Source organism: Echiichthys vipera (assembly GCF_963691815.1).
Source record: "Echiichthys vipera genome assembly, chromosome: 3".
Classification (NCBI taxonomy): Eukaryota; Metazoa; Chordata; class Actinopteri; order Perciformes; family Trachinidae; genus Echiichthys; species Echiichthys vipera.
Window position 1 is genome coordinate 10576169 of NC_139828.1, and position 14044 is coordinate 10590212.

The 14044-nt window shown below is 41.8% G+C and overlaps 1 protein-coding gene across 2 annotated transcripts in view; it reads right to left on the reverse strand.

Moving 5' to 3' along the window:
• Positions 1-14044, reverse strand: part of notch2 (notch receptor 2) — a 47716-nt gene that overhangs the window by 20992 nt on the left and 12680 nt on the right. For both annotated transcript variants that reach the window (XM_083940172.1, XM_083940173.1), the window contains exon 2: positions 12059-12140. In XM_083940172.1, coding sequence (XP_083796298.1) covers positions 12059-12140 — 82 coding nt within the window. The remainder of the gene's footprint in view (positions 1-12058; positions 12141-14044) is intronic.

Consider the following 14044-nt stretch of genomic DNA (forward strand, 5'->3'; position numbering starts at 1 on the left):
GTTTCCCCATAAACCCTGTAAGAGAAAAAGGGGGAAGCTGAGCTTGTTAAAAGGGTTAAACTTGGGTCAGTGATGGAAAAGAAGAAGTTGAAAAAGTAGAAGGATGTGAGGTGGAGTTATCTGGAAGTTGTTGACTGAAGCCTGGCAGAAACTTTAAACAACAAGTGGTAAGCCCTTATTTGGGCAATGTCATGGATGAACAATATCCGTGCCACCAGAAATAATGTCATAATCTGTAGAAATGTTTCCACTGTGAAGGTAAGGACATTTCTAACAAGCTGTACGGTGGATGACCAAAAGGAAAGACAAACTTATTTATCGTGTTATGACCACATCTGGTCTAAAAATCAGGAATTTTCTTTCTTTCTCTGCTTATTCATCCGCATTTTTCTTTCAATCTCTCCTTTTTCTTCTGTCAGTAAAGAGATTCGGCCACATGCTGTGCAGTGGGGAGGAAATTACAATATTACACAACATATCCACTAGGAGATCCCGTCAGAGACAATGATCCCTTCGTCACTTTCTATTCCTCTCTTTTTTTCTTAGCCCCCTCCCACTTTCACTCCTCACTTCTCTATTTGTGACAGTGTTTGGTCAGGGGTGTTATTTTGTTATGGAGCAAAAAGGTTATTCAGGTAATTTCCTGTGTACGCTATTTTGAGCTGCCGTCTGCTGCATGTAGGAGGACACATGGCAGACACGCTGTCTAGGGACTGTGGGCGACAGAGCGACCTGCTGCCTCTTACACAGGCCTCTAAAGCTGCCTCCCTAGAGGGGCTCAGGTAACATAATAGGAGAGATGCAACACACACACACACACACACACACACACACACACACACACACACACACACACACACACACACACACACACACACACACACACACACACACACACACACACACACACACACACACACACACACACACACACACACACACACACACACACACACACACACACACACACACACACACACACACACACACACACACACACACACACACACACACACACACACACACACACACACACACACACACACACACACACACACACACACACACACACACACACACACACACACACACATCTAGCCTGTAAAAACATTAAGGGAAGACTCAGATGTTGGTGTTATGAGCCGTATAACATTTAAGATGGGAATTATTTGAAATTCAGTCTCACGGTTATTAACTATTATTTGTTATTAGCCACTCCACCCCAAAACAGCTTGACATTCATGAATCGTGTCTCACAGATCATTTACGTCTGTGAAACTTCTGCTTGCCATTATGAGTCAGCCAGAGTCTCCTCAAATATGACAAACAACATCTGACATCAAATGCCCTCTCTAACTAACAACACATTTGGTTCACAAATACACAGTATAACAAATGCATTGACTTGTAAACAAATCGACAAAAAAACATGAAATTGACCATGATATTGATTTTTGTAGTATTCTATTTGTTTGAATAACAATGACAGAAACATCTTTACTGAATTCAAATTTACGTTAAGGTCTGGCAATAACACAGTTTTCTTGTTGTGAACATATAAGTTGATCCTCCTTACATGTATTGTGAGCAAGGCAATATATTTAGATTTTCAAGTGTGTGTGTGTGTGTGTGTGTGTGTGTGGGGGGGGGGGGGGTCGCAAACTGGCGTAATATAAAGAACACACCAGCATATACATATGTGGTATGCGTGGTATATATGGTTACGTTGGTGTGGAAGAGTCAAATGGCTCAAGATACATTACAATTATTATCATTGTGCTAAAATGCTTAAAAACCAATTCATGAGCCACATTGTAGAATTGAGAAACATGTTCCTTCAATACGATGAAGATGGGCACAGTTGTTTATTTTATGACATTTTCTTTAAACTTTTAGGAGATGACTGAGTCTTTTTTAAACATGAAAGTATATATTTGTTGTCATTTTTAAAGATTAACAGCTTCAGAAGGAATTAATTGACTTGGCTGAGAGGCACAGAGAGGCAAGGCATCTTGAAATGTACTGAGAGACGGAGGAACACATTGTTGGTTTTGTTTTCTTGATGGTTTTTGTTTTTGACAGCAACAAAACACAGTGTTGCCAGCCTTATCTTTTAAAAACACCATCTATCTCCCTGACATATTGTCAAAAAATCTGCTATTTGCCTATACTCATGATGCTGGTCAACAGATAAACAAGTTGGTAGATTAGTGACGTATGATCTTCAAAGGAAAGACAGACTTCATGCCTCTTCACCTCAACTCAGATTAGACACGGCCACCCTCCCTCTTTCCTGTCTCCGTCCCTGTATCAGCATGTCTGCAGTCTAACCCCCTACACATCCCAAAACACACGGACACACACAAACACACACACACATGCACACACACCAATACACACACAAATACACAAACACAAAGATGTCCCTCTCCACTCGGAACACAAACACAGCTTGGTCATGATATCACAAGACGGCTGTCGTGGGAATTAGGACGGCCTTTCTTCTCCTCAACAACCTCTCCGCCCCCTCTCAAGGAGTAATGACATGGCCTTCTGCCCTGTGACATACATCACATTAGCAGGCTGTCACACAAAGAACACCGTGGCCAGGTTGATGCCAGGTTTAGGTTTCACTGAGAAAATTTCACACATTTTTACTGTTAAAAATATGGGAAATATGAGAGGCATTTTTTGAAGTCAAGTAAAGCCGATTCAGAGTGAGAGAGGACATTTGAAACGTGTGCTTTGTTTCAATATGTGGCTTGATTACAACTCTTTTGAGCTTGGAATTAATGTTTAATCATTTTGGATAGTTGGGCAATCAATCAATGTGCGTTTCTTTTTTACATAAGCTATTCCTATAGAGTTGTGTTGCAACTCTACGCCACCCTTCAATAATTATTTTTGAGATTTTTGAGAATATTCCAAAGTGCTGACAGGAAAGATGCATAGTAACCTCTATTAAATGAAATTGCTGATATCTAACCAGTGTTGACAGAACCAAATGCCATGGCGTCAGGAAGCGATACCACCCTGTCCTTCAGGTTTCACTGCCAGATAGAGAGCTCATTATTGGCCCCTGGCTGTATCGCTAGAGCCAGAGGCAAACAGACAAGGCTGAGCATGATTCACATTAATGTCGGGGAGTGGTGTCTCACTGAGGAAGAGATAACCCAACACACTGACACAGAATGCAACACAGATCAGTGCGCCTCTTCTGACAAATGTCTATACACACTACAGAACACAGGCAAGCATTTGCACACAGATGAAGACACCTTAACACACACACACACACACACACACACACACACACACACACACACACACACACAGTCGGCTCTACTTTCATGATCAACTCGGCAGAGAGGGATCTGCAGCCAAAGTCATCTATGGGATTCTTTGTTTTGCTCCATGAGGACTTTTTTTCCCTCCTCTTTCCCCCATCCTTCTCTTACTCTGTGCAATTTTCTGCAGCCCTTCTTTCCCTCTCTTTCTCACTCCTCCACCTCTCATTTCTAACCCACTCTTGAGGTGTCAGGTTTCTACAGCTGGTTCACATTAGCGCCCCCATCTCACGCACACCCCTCCCTCTTTCTCTCTCTCTCTGCACCCATTCTCTCCTTCGCTCTCTCCCTCCTCCTCTACCTCATGCTGACCTCTGCCTGTCCTAGCTGGCCGTGGGGGCTTCAATAAGCAGAGAGGGCCGGGTTGATTCTCACTCACTCATGTAATGTCTTCCATCTCTTTTATTGCTAATTCCTATGTCCCAAACTCCCATACTCGCTCCTTCTCCTCCCATCCCAAATTGCTAATTCCCTGTTTCATTGAGGCTCCTACCTCTCCACTTCCTCTCCTCAACTACAACCCCACCACCCCCCACCCCTCTCCTCCAGCCACTATTCTAGTCTCAGCAACGCTTAATAACTTCATCATGCTCTCCCCCTGCGGCCATCACAGAAAAACAGTGTGAGAGTGGTGGGAGAGCATGAACCAGCTCACATTTCAATCCCTGGATCATTCCCTGGCTTGGATAGAGCATAGGTGGCCTATTCACTGTACTGTAGTCTTGTGTGTGCACGCAGGGACATCACAAGTTAATAGCTGTTGGTTTTGTGGTGGAGGTAAATCAGGAACTAAGGAATCAGGGGCTTAACATAGAAATTGGAGCTGAAAGATGTCTGGTAGATAATTTTAGGAAAAGATAAAAGCTAATGCGTTAAAATTGAATAGTTCACATCCTATCTGAGCTCAGAAGTCTGGAGAAATTCACAGAACTCGTTTTGAATGGTAGTCTAGATCATGGTGATATGCTCGAAAATAATCACAATTGATGTTAAAAGCAATTAACGGAGTTAGTCATTACATGAGACCAAAACTTTCTCCAGACATTGTACCACCTGGAAGATTGAGGTGAAAATTCACAGTCACATCAGAGCCAGAAGTGACACATAGGGAAGCACTTTCTTGACCTCAAAGGTGAACTGTGGAGTCTTATCGGGGAGTTCCCCAAGACCGACTGCCGGCAGTCAAGTCAATCACTGCTGCTTCTGTGTAAACCATGGGAGCTTCAGTTGACTTACTGAGTCACTGATGATAGGTAACTGTTGAAATTAAAGACAATAATTGATTTGAAGCAAAAGGGTAGAAAAGAAAGAGGTCAGCATGTGTGGGCAGCTGACCAATCCTTTCTTCTTCCTTCTACAATTTCACTTGCACTCTACATTGCCCTTTTAAAAAAAAAACACCATAAGCAGTCAGTCTAAAGGAGTATATGCTAATACTGACAAAAACGCAAGAAACACCCTCGACTCAACCCCGGCAAGACATTCAGGAAGAGCATCAGAAATGCAGACATCCCTGAGAAGCAGAGGAGAAGAAGCCTATGCTACATTGGAAAATTAAAATACACCTAAACATGTACGTAAAGGTTCAATTATGGCTTCTTCTTTCGAACGGGGGTGGGTGGAAACTATGAGTCTGTTACTTAAACAATCATTAGTATGTAGTTTGAGTGTGTTGGAGGTGTATTTTGGCGCACTACTAAGCATTCTTTGATCTTGTATATATTTCACTACTGTAAATATTAATTTCTGTAAATTGAAATTTGAGTTTTTTCTTATATACGTTTAGTCTGTATAATATTTGTTGTTTCTATATCTGGAGTTTTGTAACAAAAACAATTTCCCCTGGGATTAGAGTATGAGGAAAAGAATAGGAAGTTGAACGAAGTGAAGAGAGTGCAATGCGGTGCAAATAAAAAGCCAGAAAAGTAATGAGAGAGCAAGACATAGAGAGAAAAAAGAAAGGCAGGCGGTCAGTCAGGCTGAAAAGCATCAATGTAGAGAGCACAGAGCAGGGTGGAGTCCAAACGAGGGACATGTGGTAAAATCTCAGACTGTGTTTAGGAACATGTTCAAAAAGACTAATCTAAATGGCTGTGGTACAGCAGAGGACCCATTTTCGCTCCGAGCGCTCCGTCTGCTCGCCTCTCTATGTTGTTCTGTCATTATCCTTTCTCTGCGGTTGTTTAAAGGGATAGTTTGGCATTTTTGAAGTGGGTTTGTATGAAGTCCTTATCGATCGTCAGTGTGTTACCTACAGTAGATGACGTTAACACGCTGCCAGTTTGTGGAAGCAGACAGGAGTACCGACGTGCAAGCTGCTGTGGACGAGGGCAACAGAAAAACGTCACCTTTAGTCACCTTAGAAAAAGGCCCTCCTAAAAAATACTCAATATCAGTTTATGGGAAAGCTGTATTTAGGTAGAGCTATGCAACTGTCCTGCAGTGCTTCCGTTTGGTTCAGACTTTCTGTGGTTTATGGAATAAACTAATACAAGAAAATAAAAATGAGTGATTATGACAGAGCTGATCAAAAATCTGCTATTTGCCTATACTCATGATGCTGGTCAACAGATAAACAAGTTGGTAGATTAGTGACGTATGATCTTCAAAGGAAAGACAGACTTCATGCCTCTTCACCAGAATTCACTGTGGAGACAAGAGGATCCCTTTATGAGCTGGTGTAAACAGAAAAATAACTTTTGCAGAGAGACACTGATGTGGAAACTGGAGGAAAGCGTTGTCTGACGGCAAAATAAAGAGGTGAAAATATCCCAAATATAGCATAATACATTTACACATTTGAATATTTATTTTTAAGGTTTGCCTTTTTTAAAGGACCAAAACAAAGCTTGTTTAGCTGCTGCCCCACCCAATGCAGTGCATTTCGTAGCTGTCGATACTCCTGTTTGCTTCTCCGAACTGGCGGTGTGCGTACCGTCATCTTAATAATAACTGAATTGCTAGTGTTTGCCAAATGGATTGCTGCAGGCCACCCAGGAACATTTTCTGAAGGTATTTTTGTTTTTCTTTTATGTATTTCATAGATGATTGTCTGTTGATGATTGAATGGCAGCTCAAAGTTCAGTCAAATGTAATAAAATGTAAGTAATAATAGTTGATTTACTTGTGACAAAGCACTGAAACTCACTGGTCAGAGTCTTTACATTACGGTGCATATACTTTATATATGAATAAATAAAGAATGTGTGACCTCGTGACAGAACTGAGGTTATTTTGACCCCACAGTGTCATTGTCAGTGTGTGACAGAGAGCCACTTGTCACCTTACTGTATGCGGGTTTATGGTCTGGTTGCTACATTCCCCACTGTTTTGCAAGGTTTCCTCTTTCTGAGAGCCGGTTTGAACGCCCAAATCTCCAAGCAGCCTGGTGTGCGTCTGCATGCTTGTGTGTTTTACCCTTTGTTTGTTTCTGTGGCTGTGTCTTTCATTGTGCTGATCCTCAAATAGAGGGTCAAATCCCAGTGACCTCTGAAGGGAGGCCTTGTTAGCACTAGTGCTGAAAGGATCAGTCAATTCATTCACTGACAGGAATTTAACTGGCAACTAGCATTTCATTAATGTTTTGAGTGAACAAAAATACCCTGTTATCTGACCTCAAATTGAATATCTCTGGGTTTTGGGCTGACGGTCAAACACAACAAGCAACTGTCCCCTCCAGCTCTGAAAAACTGGGATTACCATTTTACACAAATTAAACAATTGATTAATCTAAATATTTAGTTAATTAAAAACATATCCTCAGTTGCAGCCATGGTAGGCACCGATGAACAGTCTATTTGTCTAATAAGTTGGGCCCTTAAACTAACTTTCAAAAGACCCATTAAATTACTTTTGTGCATGTCCACCACCCAAATACTGAACCTAAACTGAACTTCCACCAGGGATTACCGTTGTTGGACTTCCAGCCCCCACCTCCCACTTACTGTGCTGTAGTATGTTCATGTTCATTAATGAATTGTATCCCTTGCTGTAAAACCAATTGCCCTCCGGGGGAAAAAGAGTAAGTTGAAAGTTCAGAAGTCTGTGTGCCAGCTTGGGAACTTGGCGTGGCTCAAGGTGCCCCTGACACACACACACACACACACACACACACATACACAAAGAAACTCTTATCATTGTGGTTTCAGTCTAAACCACATCTACATTGCTATTAGCTGGGCTGTGGGTAGGAGATAAGTCTTTGGAGAGCCAGAGTGGGAAATCACTGCTGTGGGTTCCAATCTCATATTGTAGGGTTTGTTGACTTTAGTGTGGATCATATGCATATCCCACTTACAATCTGTGAGTGTCTGCTGTAGAGGTGTGGAGCAGAGTGGAGGAGTGGCCGGCCCAAACCATTTTCTCCCATCTTTTTTCTCTTTGTCTGAGTCCTCCTCCCTCTTCACCTACTCTGGTAGCCTCTTTTTAACCAAAAGACATAAGACTGAGAGGAGATATGGACGTGAAATCACACCAAAGCTTCCTCTGAGGTAACAAGATGACACAAAGTGACTGAGACTGGTAGACGACAACAGCCAGAGTAAAAGATCCTCACCACACCTTTACAAACAGAGAGATGATTGTGAAATGGAGCAGCATTGGCTACGGTAAACGCAAAAATAGGTGAAGATCTCGACAATAAGAGGTATGTGGGAGAAGGATTAAGAGGCTTTGGTGAGTTGTGTCCAGAGGCATCTAAATCCCTCAAGTAAAGGGAGGGACAGAGGCTTGGATGGATGAGTGACAGTTTGATGAAGGAGGCGTAGCAAGAGGGAAATTACACTCCTCTCTCTGCTCCGCTTCTCCCTCGTCTCCCTTCCCCCCCTTCACTGCTCTCTCATCATTAGTAAGGAGTAGTGCTCCGAGGTATTCCTCCTCAAATTACCTGAAAAAAGACATCCTCTTTTCTTTTGGCCCTTTCTCTTCCTCTGTCTGCCCTGCAGGGAAAATTCTACCTGTCAGATCAAACAGGCAGCAGGTCTGTACAATAGAGTAACACTCTCCCCGAAAGATTTAAAAAAAAACATAAACATAAAGGCATAACAGTGACTACAAGAGAAAAAGAGAGTAAGAAAAATCTAAGTTATTGAGAGGGAGTTAATCAGTGTGCACCGGGGCCAAACAGCAGACAAAGAGATGTTGTTCGGGAGGAAAATGGGGTTTGGACAACATAATGTGTGTAGCCTCGCTCTTCCTTCTCAGGTATTAAGTCAGTGACTCAGACTCTATGTTAGTGTCAGGATTCCTCCTTGGGCGACAAGCAAGACCACTGTTTCTGTGCTCTTCACCAATACCTCATCAGAAACTGATTAGGTAACCTTTCAGCAAACTACCCAGAAAACTTGTGACATGCACAAATCCACACAACATCTTTTTCTCACACCCAAGGCTTATGGCTTGCAGTGTCACCGGTTAGACGACTTCCCTGCACCCTGCCCTGCTAGTCAGCTAGTGGACCTCTCCCATGCACTTAAACTCCCTTTCACAATATTCTTCTCGTGCAGTATAAGACACCTGAACTTCAAATGCCAACACAAATTTCCCACATTTCTCTATACATTGTTTTTGTCTGAGTCTATGCTTCTGAGATGCATGCAGGCACACTAAAAGTTTCCCTTTCCTCTTCTACTTTTCTGTCGTAAACTGAAAAATATTCAAAGCCTAAGTAAAAAAGAAAAAACGTTTCTAAAATGGAGTTAAAAGATATACAAAATATACATACATACAACTAAAGTAGTGTTTTCCAGAGTTTCTAGGATGTAAAGGAACTCTGCAGAGGAGGCATTGGTGGCAAGTTGCACAGAAGCCTATTCTGTTGCCAATCAAAACAGAGCCTTGTCTCCAATGTGCAGCAGTTTCATTGTGAATATCAAACGCTGTATTAATGTTGTATAAACATTCCTTTCTTGTTGTTACATAAACTGAGAAAAGTTAATAACATGACGACACTTGCTGTTGCATCCCACTTGCAGCATTACAGGCTGGCTGCTTCGTTACGGTTCTTGTGTTTACTCCAATAAATGCTTTAAAACGTCTTGCAAAACAGATGTCACTGGCCACAGTAGTATCATATTAACTGTCTGTTTAACTTTATAGTTTCTCCCAGTCTGACCCCAGGTGTGATCCATGTGACATACGGTAATAAGGCTGTTCCGAGTCAAAAGGCCAAAGTGACTGTTTACTTACAACCGGCTGCCTTTAATACACTGAGGAGACTAATGAACACATAATTCAATTTCTACACAATGAGCCTTTTGAGCAGCAGCACAATTCAGACTGGACCAGAGAGGCCAGACAGAGACAAACGCATGCATCTGCGTGCGTGTGTGTGTGTGTGTGTGTGTGTGTGTGTGTGTGTGTGTGTGTGTGTGTGTGTGTGTGTGTGTGTGTGTGTGTGTGTGTGTGTGTGTGTGTGTGTGTGTGTGTAGTTGTTCATGTTTGCTTGTGAACAGCAGCAAAAATTGACTGATAAGTTAATCAGTCTAACAGTAGGCCTGCGCTCTGTCAGCTGACTCTTCTGAACTGAGAGACTCCTCTGTGTGTCTTTAGGGCAGGCAGCCTCTCTGCTGTTATCATCAATATCATCATTTAATTCATAGAAAAAAAATACTAACTTCAGGAATGGAGACAGTTTGGCTGAGCAAGAGCATGAGTAACTCAGGCCTCCAGGAAGTGTGGCAGACATTGAAGCTAATCTGAAGTAGTGGCCAAACTTTGGAATTACAACTTCCGTGTGGGTCCAATGATGCCATTGGGCCCAAAAAGACGTTTTCCCATTGACTTACATGGCGAAAGAGACATCTGTTAATCCATGGATAACTCTTTCCAAACGCCACAACCCCCACAAATGACTCAAATGACTCGTGGTAATATCAGCATTTCGTTCAGTCCAATAACATCCTGAAAGTTTTGGAAGGAGCCGCACGATTAAATGATTTAATCTCCATTCAAGTTAAACGGGAACCAGTCGGCTCGGCTGGCAGAAGTCTCTCATGCACCTGCAGTATGGGCCCCATAACACAGAAGTAGTGCTGATCATTAGGGTATTTTAAGACAAAGTCGTTTTTTGGCTTCACGCACCACTAAGCAGCTTTCATAGGAATGGACAGGGGTCCACTCTGAACTCTTTGAATAAAGTTACTAAAAGATTTCAAATCATTATTTACATTTGTAATTAAATGGTAGCAAAGGTAATAAAAAAAAGCATAAAAATTAAAACCTTAGAGGATGTGGTCAAACTTAAACAGCTGCAAATGATTTGAATGTTGTGTTAGAGACATACAGTATGCCAGCAAGTATTGGCATAAAGCACTGTTCCACTTGTACTGTTTGCCTGTCTCCTCATATTAGAAACACAACTCTGAATGTTGGTTTTGAGCTGGACCTGTTGTTTAAAAGTGATCGCCCAAGACAACCCAATCATGTTTCCTCCACCTGAGAAACATTTCCAAAATTAAATGATGCCTATCGCGAGCTGACCCTGAAACGGTCATCTTATGATGACCATGTTTCACCACGTCTTTATTAACCGCACGCACGTTTAAAATGCAGCTGTTAGCTAACTAGATGCCGCAAGATCATATCACATTAAATTCATCCTGGCCTCACTTCACTGGTTGTCTGACTTTAGGATCCTCTGTAGTGATACAACAATTGACAGTGAATAAAAGAATATCGCTCATGTTTCTTGTCATCATGAAGCGTCTAACTGACTCTCACACACTGAGTCCCTTCGCACCTGCAGTACAAGGTCTGTATCTGACCTTCAATTAGACACGGAGAATGTCAAACACTGATTAAGGAATGCTGTGTTCTCCTTCCCTTTTTACAAGTACAAGTGTAGCAAAGTGTTGAAATTCCAAAAGCTCTGGGAACAGACACACACTGTGATTCACATCACATTTGTTGAAATCTGAGCAGGCTCATGAACCGGCTATGATGCGTATTCGTTGGGAATTTGGCTCTGGAGTGGCAATGCAATTATAAAGATAGCTCAGTCTTAATTACAAACTAGGGTAAGCTGTCAGAAAGTGGAAGGTGTAGATCAAACAGGCCACTGCTCTCCTTTACACTGCAGCACTTTCCCTTTAATGGCCTGATTGCACCACCGGTAGTAGAAGAGACTTACTTGCAGCTTATTTGTTTCCACCACAACACAGCATGCGCCAGGAAAGGAAAGTCTACACTAACATGTGGTATCAATGATTAGCCTACTTGTCATTTTGAATTAATACTACCAAGTTTCAGATTATTTTTTCTCCTTAATTATACTGAATAGGGTACTTTCTCATGTAATAAAAATTCCTCGTCTGACATCTCCCACAACAACAAATCAGTGAGCAGTAAAATGTGTTGGCAATACCTAGAGCTATCAATTTTATAGCAACAAGACGTAGTTACAAAACCCCCAAAATGTCCTAAATAACATCTTGGAGGTGGAAATGTGTGTATTGGTATTGTTCCAAGTACTGGTGTACTTTGTCAGACAGAGCAGTCTTTTATTCCCTCTTCCGTGTCTGAGAAAAACCTCATGGTCCCGTGGACAGGCTGGGGTTGATCTAAAAACCTTATTTCTGTACTGGCTTTCACATCCAACAGTCCCCTGATGAGGTGTTTCTATTGCAGTGGTTAGATCACAGCGTTGGGGTGACAGCAAGAGTTCATCTGACAGCCCCGTGAGTTTGGTCAGAGACAAATCTAATCAATCTTACCTGCAGTATTCAGTGCCATTGGTGAAGGTCAGACATGTAGCGTTGTTAACACAAGGCGCCTTATCATTCATACACTGCAGAGCTGCAAGAAACAAGAGACGATTTAGAGAGTGGACAATCAGAGAGGCACTTCTGTGAAAATATGTATGTGTACATATACATGTCAATTTTTTTAATTAAAACATTCATTAACACAAGTTTTGTTTCTTCAATAACTGTAACAAAGTAAAGACGCTGTTCACACCTTAAAACATGCGTTCTTTAGCAGCTTCAGGGAACAACCGTTCCCTCATTTATATATGTGTTTATTGTGAAAATGATTGCTCCCAAATATAGCCACTTATACACAAGGTTTTTGTAGTTTCCATGGTGTTTTGTTCTTGTCTTAATCCCCCTTTCACACATGCTCTGCACACCAGAAATGATAGACATTACCCGGAGGAGCTGTATGTGAGAAGGCAAATGTCCGAATAGGCTCGTAGTTTCCAAGTGAGCCTATGTGTAAATACAGCAGCACATTGTGCGGCGTATTCCTGGCAAGCAAGTGGGTGTGATGAAATTTCTCACCGAATCTGACGCTGAAATGTCAGACAAATTCAAGGAGTGGCAAAAGTTTTTTCCCCAAATTACTGCGATGTAACCCATGTCATGTCCAGCCTCCTGTACTACCCAGGCAGAGTATATATATATATATTTTTTTTTTTTTTTTTTGTTGATGCAATACAAAAATACAAAAAACACATTGGACAAGTGCTGGGGTACAACATTACAAGCAGACATGATGAGTAATGAGTAATGACCAGAAAAGTTGGAAAGAGACTGGGCAGGGACAATAACAAGTAATGATGAGTAAACGTTACAATGAAAACAAGAGGAGGGGGGTGATTTTTAACCTTGTAGTGTTGTAAGCTGACCATGTAAGGCAGAATATTTGTAGTGAGAAACAATTTGACAAAGAGGATCTCCCCTTGTTGTGTGCTACATGTGTGAAAGGGAAACTCCAGACTACGTCTAGACCTGATTCTCCTGATATTGTCCAGAGTTCATGTGAAAATGACAGTATTGTGTCTAGACACAGACTAGTCACCATGATGATGATTTCATCCTGCATCCTGCGCCAAACAATAAAAATGATATGTGTAACAAATAAAAACAATAGATAGCCTGTTTAAATTATTAGAACGTTCCTCACAAGCTGGGTTTGTTTTGATTGACAGTGACTCTCCACACCCGCCTACTTGCACAGATAACACATTACACAACCCACATACCAGAGTAAGCATGCAGCTAGAGACCCAGCGCAACATTAGCCTACCCGTAGACATCATGGTCACTGCTAACCAGATTCCACCAGATGGATTGATTTGCATAATTCGCATTTGCTCTGCGTATCCATCTGGGAACTCTTGGTTGGAGATCTTTTGGGAAGAGGGGAAATACTGATTGCTGATTGGATAAGCCATCTGTCCATCACCACCTATGTTGGTGATAGACAGGCCAAATCAACCAATCGGATCAACGAAGCGTATGACATACTAACTGAGCGTCGAGGCAAAGTAAACAACATGTCGGTAAAGGATATTTGCCGTTTGTGTAACGCGAATTTACGGCTTAAAGGCAATATTTCAGGTGCCCGGTCCGTATTCCAACAGAAGGATCCAAGAGAAAAAAGCTTTGGCAATCGGCTTGGGCAACCTTCTCCAAATTTTCTCTGCGGTAGGTTACCACACTGATCAGCGAGTAAAGTACAATGGAGTTCGCAAGATCAGGATGGTATCGTGAGGCTAGGTCACTGCTGGATATATATATTGACCATGGAATGACCTCATTTTTTCAACTGAACAATCTAAATATTATTCCTTCGTTTAGCGCATAGATTTTGAAAGTAGCAGATACAATTTATGAATGGCAGACAAAACAAAACATTTGGCAGGCAATGAAAAAAGTTAATTTCAGATCCTGTCTGCAGGGCTATACTTGGTGGTG